Here is a 19,204-nt window from a genome sequence, read left to right as displayed (position 1 = left end):
AAAATTCTATTTGTTACACATGGACATTGTAAACCTTATTACGAGGTTGACAAGAGCTGTAAATGAGTTGTTTATTACAGAATTGCTTATCCCATTCTCCCAACACTGCATAATTTCTACAGGTAGAGACACTGAATTAACATTTAGCAAAGAAGAGGCAAAATGACTGTCAGAATCCCACTATAAATGGAAAAACACATTGTATATCCTACACACCTAATTCTTGTACCTATTCACATCATAGTTGCATGTCTGTTTGGTCTCAACATAATTCTAGGAACAAACTGAAGTTTGCAAAGCTGATAAAATGTTTGATATGATATTTATGATATATGCCTCTTGTAGCACACTTCATAAAGTATATTGACAAACAGAAGCCTAGAAAGTGCTTTTAATAGCTGAGGCATCATCTCTTAGGTTAGGAATGAATTCTCAACAGTGTCAGGAATGGAGAGGTACCAAGCAAATAGTAAATGTGCTTCACTGGATATACCCCTGCAAGGTTTAACTGTTATGAGACATAGGCCAAAAAGTGCATTGATCTGCTTATGCCTCTTGAGAACTCTCTACAGAAAAACAGTCTCTCAGAATATATGCTCAGTGTTGAAAATTCATAGTATTTTATATCCTTTAGCAATCTATTAATGGATAAATTTCTCTTCCCTTGTTTTTTACGTTGCATAATGACACAATGACAGCAAATTAAAGCTCCTGAGCCTAAAAGTAAAGGCTTCAGCCCTAGCTCTAAAATAATGTTTTGCACTGTGAAAGTATGGTTCTAAACTTTTCAGAAAACAGGAAAATAACCAAAAAAGTTGTTTTTGCTCTTCAGAAACTGTTTTATGCCTCTTACCCAAAAGTTTGTATCCTTTTCTGTGAATTCTATAATTTTTTCCCCTTTGTCTAGTATAATTTCACTTTGCTGCAACATTACATTTTTGCTGCCTGCATACTTATTTCAAAAGGTCTTTTAGTCAACATAAGGACCAGATTTTTTTTCTGTATGACAATCTACAGAATTAACAATGAAAATAAAATACAAATCACAGACAACTTTCAGTTTCAAAATCATCTTTGAAATTAATCATGCTAGGTTTCTCCGACTATATCAAGCTTTCTTACAGCATCTTTTCCAGCCCTATTCTTTACACATAGTATAAGGTTACAGTGCAACACACAACTGTGCTGCCCCTATACAGATTTGATCCTCAAAGTTCATTTCTCCCAAAGGGCTAACTTTATCAATTATTGAGATTTTTTCCCATTGAATAAGAACTTTTATTGTATCTTGTAAATGTCTGTCCTGCTGCTGTCTTGACATGTATTTTTACACTAGCAAACTGGTATACTTAGGCTGAAGGACAACAGTATTAGAACTTCTGAAATAAACTCTGTTTCTATTGGACTTTGTCTGCTCTGCTGAGATAGCGCAGACAAAGTCTTTACAACAATTTACTTAATTCAAGAAAATGGAGTTGTCTCTTACAGGCCTCAGATTAAGAGCAAGGCTCAGGAAAGAGAATAATCGCACATGAGCAACTTGCAGCCAGTCTACACCTGCACTACTACATCAGAAGAGAACCGAACATATGCAACAAAGTTTAAGCTACCAGAGACCTGACACTGCTTTGTCTTGACCTGGAGACATAAAATTCTGCAGTCATACTGGTCATTCAGATGGAGGAAGAAGCCACACAGCTTCTGATGACCACACACTTCCTATACAGCTCTATAAAAATGCCCTGATTACAGCTGGTACCTTTATTAGTGAACTGACACTGATTACCAATATTCCTTCCAAAGCCAGATGCAGCATGGTTCCTGGATCTGTCCAATACTGTAATGGTACTACTCATATAAGTTAGATTATTACAAACTAGCAAATCATCGTTAACTTGTAGTATTTAATTCCTAAACAACAAAAAGAAATTAATTTTAAAAACTATACAAGTAGTAACAAATAAAATGCTCAAATTAAATCATATTATTCTGTAGAATACCACTTAAGGAAATAAGAAATTCTAACTTTGTGATCTAAAAGTATTTTACATTAACTCCAATTCTTATGATAACAACAGGTTAACACATGAAAAATGCATAATTGTATAGCTGAATGACCTATATAGTCATATCATTGATTCTCAATCACAGTAATGTTGAAAATTTTCATCATTTAGTAGTAATAATACTGGTTTTGTTGTAAATAATTCTTTGGAAATAAAAATTTCCTTCTATATAACAAGCATAATCTGTTGATTACAGCAAGACTGCAAAATAATTATTTTTATTTAAATCAAGCTCTTTTAGAAATCAGAATCTGAAGTGTTTTAAGACCAGTTCAAAATAGGAATTCCAGTTGCAGTGTATGGTAAACACATTAGATTTTAAAATAAGGTCATTTTTAAAAAGGCCCAAAAAAGGAATCTTAGGAGGCTTCCAGTTTTTATTCCCCTCAGAATGAAATCTTCCACAATGTCAGAAGTCAGCCTGGAGATGTTACGCTATATACATACTGTATATAAATACATATAATCTTTCAAAATTTGAAATATTTTTGCAATAACTTAGAAACATTCCAGCCTTAAAGGGCAGATCTTAATCCTGCTCTGTTGCTTGTTTCCTTGCAGCATGTGTTTCACTGTAATACATGAAAAATCCGTAGTACAACATCATTACACCAGTCTGTGTACATAAGTCTTATAGTCCAAGAATGAAGTATTAGTATTTCTCCAGCTTTTAAGGAAAATGAGCATGCTTATAGAAGAATACTTACATTCCAGTCTTACTTAAGAAGCTACTTTAATAATAAAACATAGCCCAACATATTATAATCCCTTTAATACACTTGAAGAGCATCAGCTCAACAGCCTTGGAAAAGGAAGTCCCTTCTTCCTCGAAAACAAGGATGACATGAAGCTATGCAATGCAACCTTCCTCCAGGTTCCATCATACATCTCATGCCTTGACAGAAGCAAGGCACCTAAAAAACCTAAGTTTTCTGTCAATTTAAATATGATCCTGGTAAAAACAGCAATTTGTAATATTCATTAGGAACTTGACAGAGAAACTGTGGATCATCAAACAGCTGTAAGACCATGACAGAACCCGTTTCCTTCCTTAGCCTGATCTGGGCATGTATTCAAGGACTTGAAAGACAAAAGACTTTCTTAGCCTCTGACAGTTTGAGTTATACAGACTTTTTACCATTTCTTCTCTTGGTAAATTGTAAACCAGTGATAATTATGAAGAAGCTTCTGTCTTTAGAGCAATGAGATTATCTTTTGAAGGAAATTCTCTTTTTTCCTACTTACCTCAAAATATCCCCAATCTCTTCTCTTAATTAACTAATATTATTGCTATTGTCACTAATCCTCTCCTTGCATTCTATAAATGCATTTACTAATGTACCCTTAGTTGTGTTCAACAACTCAAAATAGAAGGACCAAGACCTAAATGAAACTACTCAGTTCTTCATGCAATTAAATGCTTGTGGTGATTGATAGCATCAGACTGATACACAAATTCAATAATGGAGTCCATATATTCTTGAAGTAAAGTATTACCTACATTTTTCCTGTAAGCTTGCTTCGTTGCTCTCTAAGTATAAAAAAGTAAAGTTGGATTTTTTTCCTTCAAAATTGATTGAATTTTATAATTACTCTTTCAGATTATTTCCAGTTCTTAACAATATCTTCAGAGAAGAAATTAATATGGAATGAGATTGTAAAGGGGTAATAAAGCCAGGCACAAACTCTTTAAATTGATACTCTCACTTTTCAGTATGGATTAAATCTTTATGAATGCCTCAAAAGAAAAACCAACCTAAAAGAAGGAAGATGAGCAAAATTCAGAATAAAGATTCTATTCTATTGAATTCTATTCCAGCTAAATAGTACAGTGTTTGGATCTTAAGGTTTCACCTTTATTTGATACTACTTCAGACATCTCACCACTAAGCATTAGCTAAAAATTATAAAGCATACTTTTACTGACACTAGGAGTGGAGTACTTTGTGGGCGAGTGCTTCCACTCAAGGTCTCTGGAAACTATCATTGCTTGAGCTAAAAGCCACCACAGTGCCTTCCCAGAGAAGTGAATGAAAATTCAGCTTTTGTGTTATTTGCAAACTATATGATTGACTGTCCATGACACTGCCTCCTTGGCATTGTCCCACCTCAAGATGGAGATAAGTGAAACATTAAAGTCAACCTCCTTGAAAGTCACAGCATTTCTTAACAGGGTAATGGGAGCCAAAATACTGTACTGAAGAATGTGTTTCAAAGGCGTAACTACAACAACTGTATCAAAAGTGCTACTGCCCTTCATAGCATACATTACTACTGAGGGACAAAAAGTTTCTATTATATATTTTAAAACAATAACTTCGTTAGTTGCTGATTCTGAAATTATAAAACAAGGTCCTGCACATGGGTTGGGGCAACCCCCAGTATCATTACAGGCTGGGGCATGACAGGATTGAGAGCAGCCCTGCAAGGGACTTGGGGGTACTACTGGATGAAAAACTGAATATGAGCCAGCAACATGCACTCGCAGCCCAGAAAGCCAATCGCATCCTGGGCTGCATCAAAAGAAGTGTGACCAGCAGGTCAAGGGAGGCGATTCTCCCCCTCTACTCCGCTCTCGTGAGACCCCACCTGGAGTACTGCATTCAGCTCTGGGGTCCCCAGCATAAGAAGGACATGGACCTGTTGGAGCAGGACCAGAGGAGGGCCACGAAGATGCTCAGAGGGCTGGAGCACCTCTCCTATGAAGACAGGCTGAGAGAGTTGGGTTTGTTCAGCCTGGAGAAGAGAAGGCTCCGGGGAGACCTTATAGCAGCCTTCCAGTACCTAAAGGGGGCCTAGAGGAAAGATGAGGAGGGACTCTTTATCATGGAGTGTAATGATAGGACAAGGCGTAATAGCTTTAAACTGAAAGAAGGCAGAATTAGATTAGATATTAGAGAGAAATTCTTCACAGTGAAGGTGGTGAGGCACTGTAATATGTTGCCCAGAGAAGCTGTGGATGCCCCATCCCTGTAAGTGTTCAAGGCCAGGTTGGATGGTCTAGTGGAAGGTGTTCCTGCCTTCAAGGCAGAGGGGTTGGAACTAGATGATCTTTAAGGCCTTTTCCAACCCAAACCATTCTATGATTCTATAATATTTTGGCAATTTTACAATCTTTGCATTATACTCAAGATTGTGCTAAGTTAATTCTGTCCTTTGAACTCTTCCTTAATTAAAATGAGCTCCATGGATTCTAAGCACATTGCATTAGAATAAAATGCTTTCATCAGAATTTTCCATTTGATATAGAGTCTTACCAGAAATGTCATACTGTCTGGTCATTTGACTTTGCAAGTGGAAATGTTTTTCCATACATACAACATTCAAATATTCTTTTCAGAAAATGCTGTTCCTAGAGCATGAAACTAATCAAGAAAGTAATGTTTTATGGCCAAGTTATCAACCGTAATTGAAATCAGAAAGACAAACTTTTTGCCCAGGCAGCTGAAGTGTGTACAACACACATTGATGCAGTGTGTACATATACATGAAGTACTTTTTTTTTTTTTCAATGAATGCATTTTTTTTGTTTGTTTTGCACTTGATTTCCTTCTGTAGTGGTAGGTATCTCAAGTTACCAGATATACTAAAAACAAACAAAAACCCCACAACAAAAATCACACTTATAAGTGTTAGAATTGCAAAACAAGAATTACCTTGATGAATAAATTTTACATTCAAATATTTTCTGTTAAATAAAGGTTTACATACTGGCAGTATATAATGTTGCACAAAGGTGCTGTATAAAACCAAAAAAACACTGAAAGTACTGCAATATGAATGTTTGTATTTAAAAAAAATTCTCGGAGCAGAAAGTGGTTTAGAATTAAGAAATTAGACTGAGAAATAGGAGACCCAGTTTTATGCTGAGTTCGTCTTTCTTTTACATAACCAGGAGCAAGCACATTATCTCTATGACTCAGATATTGTGTCTGTCCAGCAAGAAAACAATATTTTACAATGCTTAATAACAGTGCTTAATAACCTGCAACTGGAGTCCTTTACAAAATAGGCAAAAATATGCAAATCATGCCCAAGACTATGTTATGACCTTATCCTAAAGACATAATAGACCCAGACAAGAAAAATACTGTAAGTCTCTTTGCCCACAATAAAGAAGATTCAAATATAAGTACCCATTATTACAAGTGGATTTTTAATAAATTACAGAGACACACTTGTTATTTGGAAAAAACACTTTACAGCTTATTGTTCTAATCACTGATACTGTATGAACTATATAGTTAATCTGCTTGCCATGCTTGACTCAAAAGGCAGAACACTTAAAAATGTTTTTAATTACAAAATCTGTAAAGCATTTAAAAGTACCAATCACAGTTCCCATTTTGTAAAACTAAAACCAAGGAGACTCAATCAAAACAGTAAAGGAAACAAAAGCTGAATTTCAGATACAGCCAGTTGTTAACTTGAAGATGCTAATCACAGTAATATGTTCATTAAATTTATTAGAACCTAGCAATTTGTCATATTTAAACCACTAGAAGGAAAACAATGCCAACAGATTATTTAACCACTTAGTTTATTTAATCTTTATATAGAAAAAAACCACCTCGTTTTCCTTTTTTCAAGGATTCACCTGTAATGTCTATTTTGTAATTAAAATATTTTGTTGTATATAGTCAACATTAAGAGTTGGTTTTACTGGTGACTAAAGCTCTTCTCAAAGTAATAAATTTTTTTGTAGTGAAATAGAACTTAAATTTCAATTCTCCAAATACACAGTATCATTAGCACTCGCTTTAGGAAAAAAAAAGGTTTTAAATAGCATGTCAGCTGAAAGGATACAAAAGCTGTTAATATATCAATGCAGTACACTGCAATATGTATTCTAATACAGCCTGACAAATCCTAGATAAAAATATAACATTAGCTCTAATTTTAAAAGATAGTGAATATATAACAATATGCAAGATTTCAAATACTTTTTTTAATTTCAAGAGCTTTATTATATTAAAAATCTTAGATAGTAAGTTCCTTTTCCTTTCTGCTCAAATTTCCAACATGATTCATCTGTATTTTAGACTAAAATGACTTTGATATGGCAATAGGTGGGAGGACCATCGAGCCCCTGGTTCAGTTTCATTTCCTGTAGGACAGCATATTATTTAACTAAACAGGCATCTTAATAGATATTAAAGAGTTTCCTGAGAATGTTATTGTTACCTAATGAAGACTGACAGATAGCGTGTTTCTGCTCTGTACTTCTCAGGAAAATATTAAATTCAAGACACAAGCTTGAAAGTGCCTGTGTTGGGGTTTTTGTTTGTTTGTTTTTAATAGTTGTAAATCAGTGTTACTGATTTGGTATGGAAACACTATATAACCTGAAAGGATGACAACTCCTTCCATGCTAAGTCAAGGAGTTCTGATAAAGTTGTAAAGATGCTTCTAAGATCCTTTTTATTGTGCAGTGTTAAAGTACTGTTAAGGTATAACTGTGATTATATACACTCCCAAGCTATCATTTCAACAGCTGTAAAAAAAAACCCAAACCCAATAGTTCTTAGAACATCAGCTCTTTAGCTTGGTTTAAAGAAAAAAGTCATAATTACAACAGGAAGAAAAGATTAAATAATAGATTCTAACTAGGTAATATACATTAAGTCCCCATCCCCCATGTTACTTTTCTTAATTTTGATTTAGTTTCCAGTATGTGTAGGTAAACCAAGAGGTAAAACGAGTAAATTTTGTCTCTTACTGTCAGTGTGCACTACAAACTCAGCAATTTAAAGGACACATAATGATTTCTAAACTATAAATCTGTACATGAGTTTCAGATAAGCATTTATAGTATGTGATTCAGAAAGAAAGAAAAAAAACATAATCAAAGGAAGTCTTAAAAACATCTTAGCTACAGTTTGATCCCGTCTCTTACCTTCACTTTTTCACAATGGCAGCCATATTTTTATGAGTGCACAAAAAGATAATGGCAAACGAAAACAGTTGCATAAAATATTAGATAATTCGAGCAATTCATGTCCAGACTGATATTTCCAGTTTTCCAATACAAAAAATCACAGGGTAAGATTTCCAAATAACTTGGGCTTATTTCCATTCCTCTAAGACTGAATGCAGGTTCATTTTGGCAAAGTTTAAAATAACTTAGAAGTCCTCCCTCCTCCTTCCCCCATCACATTAAAAAAACCAAACATTATTTAAAGGGCAAGAACACTATTAAGAATAAATTAATTATCTGAATAGTAATTATATTTCAACTTTACGCATTTTGAAGCTCACCATCAAAAACAAGTATTATGGAGAGTTTCTCTGAAACCCTTCAGATTCCTTCCTTTATGTATGCTTAAAAAGAATTTTCTTTACTTGATGTGCCCATTCACTGTTCAATAACAGATGATTTTAAAATACCTCCCAATGTTTCTTGCTGCAACAGAAAAGACTGTGTTGTCATACAAGAACAATATGAGGTAATATATGAAAAAAGAAAACAAATGGGAAAGAAAGAAACAAAGCTGAAAGGGCAGAACAAGGCTTAAAGTTATATTCAAACCAGTATATGTACTTCACTATTAAATTAAACATAACAGTTCATAACAAAAAGATTTTGCAATATTTTGATTTTCACTGGTTCCCAATTTTCTACTTTTCTTTTTCCAAGTTAAACCCCAGAGATTGCTCAGTGTCAGTGTATTTGCACTCTATGTACTGCACTGTCTCTGTATTTTGAACCTTTCCACTTTCTGCTTTAGTGTTCCTCGCTCAAACAAAAATAGGACTTACTGGCTTTTTTTTTTTTTTTTTTAAAAAGGGAAATATAATTTGGAAGAGAAGGTTTTGTCAAAGCAAAGTTTCATCTACATATCAAATCTACTTTAATGTAACAGGGTCGTTGAGTCTACATTTTCCACAGCAGTTAAATAACAATCCTGACTGTACCCAACAAAAAAACAAAACAAACAAAAAAACCCAAACAAAATGAAAATAAATGGATGTCTTGCTTCAGAGATCACTTACCAAAGTCTTTGTAAAATATCCTTGATTTCCCTTCACAAGTGATGAAACTAGTATGTTTCATCTAACTGTATGATTAACAGAGATGATAACTAAAACCAGCCAAAACTAAGTCTTCTAAAATTTGATTTTGTATCCTCAAATCTAAGACAATGCACAAAAAATATTTTTTCTTCTGACTCTTGATTACAATGAATGCAATTAGAATGAGAAGAGAATGAATGATAAATTTAATGCATAAAACACCACAGAGTCATCTAGGACACATTTGTGCTTGTGACAAAAGCATCTAACATAAGTCTATCGTAGCTCAGGACTAGAATGATTACCTTCTTAAGCTTACTTAGCAATATAATCTACATCAGAGCAATTCTAAAAATGTAATAATTTAAGTGTGATCATAGAGTGTAGGTGCTGAGAAGTGGTACAGAATATGTCTTGCATCACCTGGGACTTTATGTAAGACAGTGTTTGCAAAATATTATATCTTTGAGATAAATTAAATCAGTGTAAGGTCTGTATACCAGAGCAATGCACCTGCTCTTCTTACATCACTATAACCTTACTAACATGGCTTTATTAAAAAAAAAAAAAAAAAAAAAAAGAACAGATGTAGCCTTGCCAAATACATCAGCTCTTATTTTGCTAAACAACATTTCTTTGTTGACTACCATGTCTTCTCTGAAGTAGCAATATATTACCTTGAAACAAAAGAACTGTGCAGTTCGTGTCTCACTGCTATACCACACCATGCCTAGAGTCTGTATATTTCAATATATTCTAAGAAAGATTTTCCTGGAAGAGCTGTGTTCCAGAATCTATTTATACTAAGTTTCCTCTCTGTACTCATTCCCAGAGTATAAGTGAGCCTTAATGTAACTGAAAAATATATACTTTTATATAGAAGGTAAGTATTAAAGCATTTAATATGTTACCTAAAACCACACTCTTAACACCTTCAATTAAAAAAATTATAACAAAATTACAAAACGGTAATATTTTACAGGGATTTAAGCAATAACAAACAAACAAAGATTGCTACAGATTAATGTTGCTTTTTCTTTTAATCAGCTACTCTAACTGCACTCTATATATACAGGATTAGCTGTCTTCAGAAGTAAATTCAAGATTATTAATACTCTGGCATACCGACAAATATGGCCAAAGCTATTGAAATCTCACAAATAGAGAGATGGAGAGACCAAGAAAGGAACATGCATAAGTAAATAATGTCAGGGCCTGAGCTCAACAGTCAATGCTGTTCACTTAATTAATACATATTTTTGAAATAAACAGGATATGTTCAAAGATAATAGCTCCCAAGCAGTTGAATCTATCCTTCTGAGCTAAGGCTGGCCAAATAAAATGCTAAAAACATTTGTGATCAGAAATTAAGAATTCAGACATACACCAAAGAGAGAATAAATTACTACTATGTATGCATGAGACACAGTTTGATTACAAAATAGACACAGTTTCATTACAAAATTTAGAGCGAGTGGACATGGTAAAAAATTTAAGGGGTTTGGGTATGAATGGAAATTTTTGCCTTGTGGAAAAAAAAAATTGTAGCAAGCATCTTGGCTATGTTCTCTTGACGCTTAAGAGATGCTCTCAAGCTTCTACGCTTGATGAAGAGACAGATCTGATACTTTCTTTTGACTAAACCAACCAGCAAGTAAAGCAAATCAAGTCTGTAAGACCAATGGGTGATCCCAGGATCAAATACTGACTTTCACTGATTTGTATGATAAGCTTTTCAGAGTACCCAATCTGGCTTGACCATATAAAATTGGATAAATGAAAGAAATTTGGGCCAGGTCTTGGATGCAATTCAGGGAGATGGTATTTTTCCTACCTTCAAACATTTCTCTGTAACAATAATAAAATCCTTGTGATTTGAAGTAATTTTGAAACAGATCTGTAAGAACATGTCTGCATGCTCAGTGATTCCAGAATGCAAATGAAACTTAGTTAAGAAACTGGAATTTATACCTTTTATTTCCTCAGACCTTTGTCCACTTTGTGAAAATATTGAATGCTATTGAAATCAATTTGATTATGAGATCAAATCACTTGAAGAGGAGAAATCTAAGAAATTTTTAAGTTGCCACTTACTGAAATATCCTGTGGGGTGGCCTTCTAGATAAATAAGTTGTTAAGCAGTGAACTGTATCCAAAGTGCAAATCAGAATTCACATCCTCTTCAGTTCTTAGGTATTTATAAATATTGCTAGACTTCTGAATTTCTCCAGTTTCCAGGATGGCACACTTATCAAGAAGGGAAGACAACTGTAGCCAATCTTGATCCATCACCAGAGAACTACGAAACTTCTGCTTTCTGTAAACAATCCTGAAACTCTATACTATATTATTGTATTTTCCTTCATTTACTATTCTCTCATTTGTGAATCTTTATGATAGCTTACTTGCAAAGACAGCCAGTTTACCACCACAGGTAGAACTGTGATAATGTTAACACCTGTGTAGAAATTCATAACTAGGATCCAAAAGCCTACAATATCCTAGATATTTACAAATGCTTTGGTGAAGAAGGGAAAAGACAAAAAGCTACGCAATTAAGAGTTTCAGTAGACCTATTTAAACTAATATAACTTCCTGAAACATGTTTCTCAATAAAGGAGTTTAAATATTGATCCTACCTACTTAAGGTATATACACCATAAATCTCTATTTTTATTCTTTCCCTCCAAAAACCATGAATAAACTATAATATCAGGTCCATTGAAGGGAAATCAACAAATTAATTTGAAAATACAATTTCTGTGTCTTGTTTTCATAATTTCTGATTTATGCAAACTTAAATTAATGGAGTATTTTTGGAGTATTTTAAGTACTCAGACAAGTGGTTTGTGTTGGTGGGGACAACCACATTCATAGATATTTACAGAATCAGTCTTTCTGATAAAATGTTCCATCTAAAATCTGTGTCATTCTAATTGTAGCAGAAAATATTTTCATCATTTTGCACCAAATTTGACTGAAAATCCATTTTATTAAGCAATACTTTCAAGTATACTTTGGTGTTAAAAATAAAAAAAGAATGAAGGGTCTTTTTATCAATTAGAGTAAATCCATGCTGCTTTCACTTGCTTTATTATTGCACCTGGGTTTTGCCCAAAATTTCATTACTGAATGTCTTAGTATTCTGTAAGTACTTCTTCCATTTTTTTATGTTTAAGTAACAAAAGCCAACCACCAGTCTATCTTCTTCATTTAAATCTTCTATCATTTTGATACATTGCTTTCTGCTTTTGGCTTAACACCTTTTTTTATGATATTAGCCATGTTTTCTTTTTTCCTTTGGGAAAGTAGCTTTTCCAATTTTCATGTCCAAGTGATTTATACATTAAACCATTTACATGTTTACATTCTACTAGTTGCATCACAATTAAACCTGGGCTTTTCACTCAGTATGTAAGAGTATTTGTCCAAGAAAGGTTAATAGCCATATTTTGTCTTGCAACTTTTTTTTTTTAAAATAAAAACCCCTTTATAAACATTTAACTGTATCACTTCATGAATAATAGTACACAGAACTCATTAACAGACACGTATTCTATTTTTCCTCTACCTTCTACCAACTTACAGAAAATAGCTGATTTGGTGTAATGAAGACCATAGTTTTCAAATTAAAAAGAACAATCTGTTGACAGGACTGTGAAACAAACCAATTAAATTCACATGTAGGTTGTAAGTCCATTATTCTTGCACACACCGTCACAGGCACTGTCATTTAATTCAGTGGCACAAGAAAATGGTATTGAATACCAAGTCAACCTGCCTATTTCTTAGTGCATTAATAAAAAGATCTCAGAACTTTGTTCAGTGTTTGTGAACATTATGAAGAATTTCTGATCCTGGCTTCAAAATCGAAATTGGTATAAAAAGTGGTAAAAATAAGTTAATACATAAAATTTCCTTCCTTGCCATCAGTTAAGTTAAATTAAATGATCCTAAGGCTATTCCACTTCATCTGAGTACCAACAAAGCCACCAAATTTTCTAAGGCTCCAAGTTTTACTATCATATTCCTACTCTTCTTACTAAGCTCCCTCATGAAGAAAAGTGAGCCTACAGACCAACATCTATGAAACAGTACTAACTATCCCTTTCAATAACTACCCCTTTGTCACTCAGAGTAGCACATCCCTTAGTCTAATTTATAGTTCTTTTATTTAATCATGTTTACATTAGTCATTTCCTACATAGTCCCATGTTGAATGCTATACAGACAACAGCCATACTATGTCTTCTGTTACATCTATCAGTTATTTAGTAACTACTAGCTATCTTATCAAATTAATGAAATACCAGGATGTTAGTCTCATATTACCTGTGGTAAATCTCAGTTGTATTTTATTGCCCTGTCTCTAATAATTTGTTCAGTAAATGTTCATTCTAAAGTCTTGAATACTATTAAGAGTAAAGGACCTATTGCTGGAAGGCCTATGACACCTCAGCAGCTAAAGCTAAATAAATACACTGCTACTGGGCCAAATCATAACTTAATCTGTATCCACAAAACCTGTGGACTATCAGATGTAATCAAATTAGAATGTGATGCAGTGAATCATAAATTTACACACATGAATACTATTCTTAATTATGTACATAATCAAAATTGGCTTTGTAAATGGAAGTAACTGCTTCCCTCCAACACTGTTTTAGTGTGATCTGTTTTGGCAGTGTCCAAAAAAAGCAAGCAGAAAAAAACACCCCACCCCACCAAAAAAACTTCCACCAAAACCTCACCACTTTACATGACCAGGTTTCAAATTACATCTCATTAAGAAAAGGTGGAGTGTAAAGAGCGAGTAAGGTGCTTGATAGTTACCTACAAACACTCCTGACTGCCTATTTCCGTATAAAACAGTAAACTCCATTACCATTAATTGTTTAAATCAGAAATTTAAAAAAATTAAAAAAAATATTAATCTTTTATGAATACTTTTAAGTGAAGACAGCAAGGAGGATGTTTTGGGAAAATCCACCAATAGCAAAGTTACCTATCTTCATCTGCTACTGTCTTCATACTACATGGCTCTGGATCCTCAGGGTGTGCATGTATCCTGACCCCAGGCCTTTAAGCTAACACTGGCCTGCACTGTCAGCATCCCGTCATCCTTTTTGCAAGTCCTACATCTCATCCTGTATTTAGTGGAATTTTAAAGCATATTTACTGTTTTGTGTTACATAGAAAAATGTAACAACCAAGTAACTGTTATTTCCTTATTCTTACCTACTTTTAACCAGCATCTGCCCTGAGAAGTAGACAGAAGAGAACATAATTTACATAGAATTACAGAAATTGTAATATGTCAAGTAACAAACGGAACTGAGCATATTTGTAGGGAACAAAGGAATGGCCCTTATAAATAGAAGGCATGAGATTACATACTATTTTTTGTGCTCAGTGAAGAGTATTACTTTTTACCACTCTCTTCAGTTTAATAATTTCCCATGATAACTTTGCCTATAGCTTGAAATTTAAATGCAGGCTGTGAATTTTTCCACAAAGCCTAAACCAAATTAGGTACAATAGAATTAAAATCTAAATAAGGTTTGCTTTATTTCCTATGCACCTAAATTAAAAAAGGCAAATAAGGCCTCAGGGAGATCATCTAAGCAGATAATTATTCAAATATAAGAACACTAAACCACTATTAATATTATATCAGGGTCTTGGCACTATCATTTTAAACAAATGAAGGATAACAATAGAAACATTCAAGCTTGAAAGATCAAAACATGTTCTCTTTCAACGCTCTTTGTAAGTGGAGGAAGAAAATCTTGACAGGATCTTACTATTCTTGTAAAGCAAATAACCTGCATTGTTTTAAAAAATATTTACAAGAATGCTTTTATTTGTTATTGCTGTTGTTGTTTTGCTATTGTTTTATTTTTCTTACAATATTTCACAAAACATTTTCAATAATAATAAAGTCAGCTACCAGAAGCTATAACTACACTTACTTAAAACTTTACTCTAATCTGAGTCTACACCTAAATACAAAATGACTACATAACAAAATGATTAAAGAGAGTACTTATTCTGACAAAAAAACAGCCCATCATTATCAGTACTGAGTCCTGAAGAAAGGCCAGAACAAAATTTTAAAAGAAAACAGAAGAAAAGAAAACCCGAGAGGTGACACCTTCCTTCAGAAACTGAAGTAATAGAATACAATGAAATAGCATACCATGAGACAATGAGGTATGCAAATAGTAGTCTAACATTTTACATAAAACAATGCAAACCAGATGACAAGTCAGCCCTATTTATAGACTGTATCAACCCATAAGGCAAGTTAATAGTTCTCAAGGTTTACCTACACACAAACTTTCCTCCATAGGTCAAGTTAGCATCAGCCATTTATAGATGTCAAAATACAATCTCCTCACCACATAGCCTTCCATTTTTTCAAGGCTTAGGTTTTTATATGAAAGAGGTGGAACCACAGAATCTATTTCAATATGGAAATTCTGATCCCTGGTCCCTGTGTCAATCAGCCTGTTTTCTCAGTGATCATCTTCATGCATTGACTTCATCTCTTTTTCCTTTGATCACATTCCTTCTAGCTCTACCTGTATCCACATTTTCCTGATGTGTTCAGAAACTTGCTCTTCTGCTGGGACAGTACCTTAGAGGGAGAATGTGAGCAAACGTACACACGTGTGCATGCACTGGAGAAATAATATTCTTAAAATATTCAGTGCAGGTCTTGAGATAAAGTTAAGCCTTAGCGCCAAGAACTAACCTCATACGACATTTCCTCCCTCCTCTCTTCTCATATACAAACTTTTGTCTCCAGCTCCTGTGGATACAGAATTCTCAAAATTAGCTATATTATGCTTTTTATTCTACCATTATGCTTTTAGGCAATGAAACCTGGGGACAGAAAGTTATCACTAATTATTACTATTATGGGAATATCACAGAATCATAGAATGTTTTGAGTTGGAAGGAACTTTTAAAGGTCATCTAGTCCAACTCCCCCACAATGAGCAGGGACATCTTCAACTAGATCAGGCTGCTCAGAGCCCTGTTCAACCTGACCTTGAATGTTTCTAGGGATTGGGCATCTAACACCTCTCTGGGCAACCTGTTCCAGTGTTTCACCACCCTCATTGGAAAAAGTTTCTTCCTTGTATCTAGTCTGAATCTATCCACTTTTTAAAACCATTACCCTCGTCATATCACAACAGGCTCTACTAAAATGTCTGTCCCCATCTTTCTTATAAGTCCCCTTTAAGCATTGACAGGCCACAATAAGGCCTCCCCAGAGCCTTCTCTTCTCCAGGCTAAACAATTCCAACTCTCCCAGCCTGTCCTCATAGGAGAGGTGTTCCATCCCTCTGATCATTTTTGTGGCCTGCTCCAACAGGTCCATGTCTTTCCTGTGCTGAAGGCTCCAGAGCTGGATGCAGTACTCCAGGGGGGGGTCTCACCAGAGCAAAGTAGAGGGGCAGAATCACCTCCCTTGACCTGCTGGTCATGCTTCTTTTCATGCAGCCCAGGCTATGGTTGGCTTTCTGGGTTGTAAGCATGTGTTGCTGACTCATGTCCAGCTTTTCATACACCAGTACCCCCAAGTCCTCTGCAGAGCTGCTTTCAATCCCTTCAACCCCTAGCCTGTATTGATACTGGGAGTTGCCCTGACCCATGTGCAGGACCTTGCGCTTGGCCTCGTTGAACCTCATGAGGTTCACATGGGCCCACTTCTTGAGCTTGTCCAGGTCCATCTGGATGGCATCCCATCCCTCAGGTGTGTCAACAGCACCACTCAGCTTGGTGGGGTCTGCAGATCTGCACTTGATCCCACTGTCTATGTCATTGATGAAAATATTAAACAGTACTGGTCCCAGTAAGGACCCTGAGGGACACCACTCATCACTGATCTCTATCCGGACATTGAGCCACTGACCGCTACGTGCGACCATCCAGCCAATTCTACATCCACCAAATGGTCCATCCATCAAACCCATATATCTCCAATTTTGAGAATAGGATGTTGTGGGGGACCACATCAAAGGCATGCATTGGTAACTGTTAATTATGTTTTTGCTCAGATCCATCACGTATGAGTCAGTATACAGCGCACAATTTCTAAGTATTTTTCTAAGCACTTAATAAAAATCCCCTCTTGGAAATTAAAGGAAGGAACATCACAAAGGTAAAGATGCAGAGTTGCCTTCCAAAAGCAGTAATGTCAGTAAATAAGATACACCTTTGAAGATAAAACTTCACAAATAAATTATGAACTGACTATATGAGCTAGTGAACTCAACTCAAATCAACAACATGTATAGATTCTTCCTGACCAAGACCAAGCCTACACTTCAAAATTTTACATTTCACCTGAGTTTGTATTTAACGAGGATTCACTCTCACATTGTTTATAACAACCAAAGTGTTGATTTCTGACAGCAGAAAAAAAATCTGGTTTTAAGGATAAAAATAAAGATGCACTGTAAATTGTTTATGTTCCAAGTTTGCTATAATGCTCTGGGTTTACTATAAAAATACTCTTCATTGAAATAACATGTTTAGTTAAGCTACAAGCAACACCATATATGCGCTTGAACACAGATGAAAAGCAGAACATTGAAAGACTGAGATCTTCCTGTCTTCCTGAGACTCTAAAATAGTAAGCTCATGATGAAAGCATGTTTCTCTACTCCTAAAAGCATTCTGCGCAAAGTCAATCTTCAAGAAACTATAAAATAGTGAACTATGAGTACCTGAACTGAGACTAAAAAATGGCTCTTGGCTGGGGACAGTGAGGTCGATCCCTACCAGAACACTTATACCGCTCAGTAAAATCTGATTACTATTTCCCCTTTATGACAAGCATGGATGGTATGGATGCTAGCACCAAGCCTGGCACGCACTACTCCAGAGTAAGAATTACATGCCAAGAGAGAGAGAAAACTATGCTTATGTTGTATTCCATATACAATGTCGTTCATTTTAATTAGAACCAAAGCTTATCTTACTTCATTTTGCAATACAGAAGAAAGAAAATTTGCCGAAGTTCTTTGTACATACAATTGAAGCAAAAGGGAGTAACTACACAGGACTTGAGACTGCTTTGTGCTCTTTCTTTCTGACAGATAAAAGCAGCATTTACCAATGCTGCCTCAGACTCCTGTATAATTCCTCTTTGCCTGGGTCATGGAATGTCTCGGGTGGTACAGTTGAAAAATAACTTCTATATCCACTGCCCATGTTGCAAACTCATGTGTTATTCAGCCACTATACTGGGTTGAAATATAGCTGATTACATTTGCCTTTTTTGTCAGCAAGGATAAACAAAAAACCTAACTGTTTTCTTGGTTAGCACTAGCACGTTAGCAAATTAGAGTCTAGTAACTGGTTGATAAAATACATCTGAATGTGCCATGGGAATTAGAATCAGTAGAATTTTAAAATTCTTTCTCCCTTTTGTTAACAAAAATGGAACCAGCAACATACCTCTTTTTTCTCTGTGAACTTCTTCTAAAAGTTTTTCTTGCTTTTTTATCTGTTTAAAGAGAGATTGATGTTCAGCCTCCTTTATCTGTGTAAAGTGCTTGAGCTGTTCACGGCTCTGCAGTAAGTAGCATCGCAGTTTTTTTTCCTTACTCTCTCGCTCCTTTACCTCCTCACACAGCCACTGAAGCTTAGTCTACATTGAAAAAAATGGGACAATAAAAGTAAAAAATGCTACTGAAAATAAGATGACATAAATGTTAACTAATCAAATTATCTTTGGAGTCACACATTACTCATTTGTACCTAGGACTGAATAATAATAATAATAATAAAAGGGGACATTCAGATATATTAAGAGGACATACGTTGACCTTCAAAGAGTCTCAAAAGACAGTTGTATTCTGGCTGATAATTGTATGTGTAGAAGCAATACACAGAGCTTTTTTTATTTTTTTTTGCCTTTTTTTATTTTTTTTTAAATCAGGAGCATGAGTTTGCTAGGGTAGGCATGGAAATTTGCACTGAATTAGCGTATACATAGACACCAAGAGATACTCCTTCCTTTCAGAATACCTTTCTCTGTTCTGTGTTGATGGAATTTAAAGCATTTATCCATTCTAAAAAAAATGACATCAATACTTTCTGGTCAG

At 34.8% G+C, this 19,204-nt stretch overlaps 1 protein-coding gene across 33 annotated transcripts in view; it reads right to left on the bottom strand.

Moving 5' to 3' along the window:
- The window catches only part of CEP128 (centrosomal protein 128), a 143,361-nt gene that overhangs the window by 48,278 nt on the left and 75,879 nt on the right, over positions 1-19,204 (bottom strand). For 13 of the 33 annotated variants that reach the window (XR_007509164.1, XR_007509165.1, XM_049825586.1 and 10 more), the window contains one exon: positions 18,555-18,747. Coding sequence is in view for 22 of the 33 variants with exons in the window: in XM_049825586.1 (XP_049681543.1) it covers positions 18,555-18,747 (193 nt within the window). In the remaining 11 variants the exon portion in view is untranslated. Of the gene's footprint in view, positions 1-15,186; positions 15,721-15,837; positions 15,895-18,550; positions 18,748-19,204 lie in introns of those variants that run through there. The other 20 variants (XR_007509162.1, XR_007509163.1, XM_049825598.1 and 17 more) reach the window with 12 other exon arrangements.

This window comes from Accipiter gentilis, chromosome 22 (genome assembly GCF_929443795.1).
Source record: "Accipiter gentilis chromosome 22, bAccGen1.1, whole genome shotgun sequence".
Lineage (NCBI taxonomy): Eukaryota > Metazoa > Chordata > Aves > Accipitriformes > Accipitridae > Astur > Astur gentilis.
This window is presented reverse-complemented; position numbering and strand designations above follow the sequence as displayed.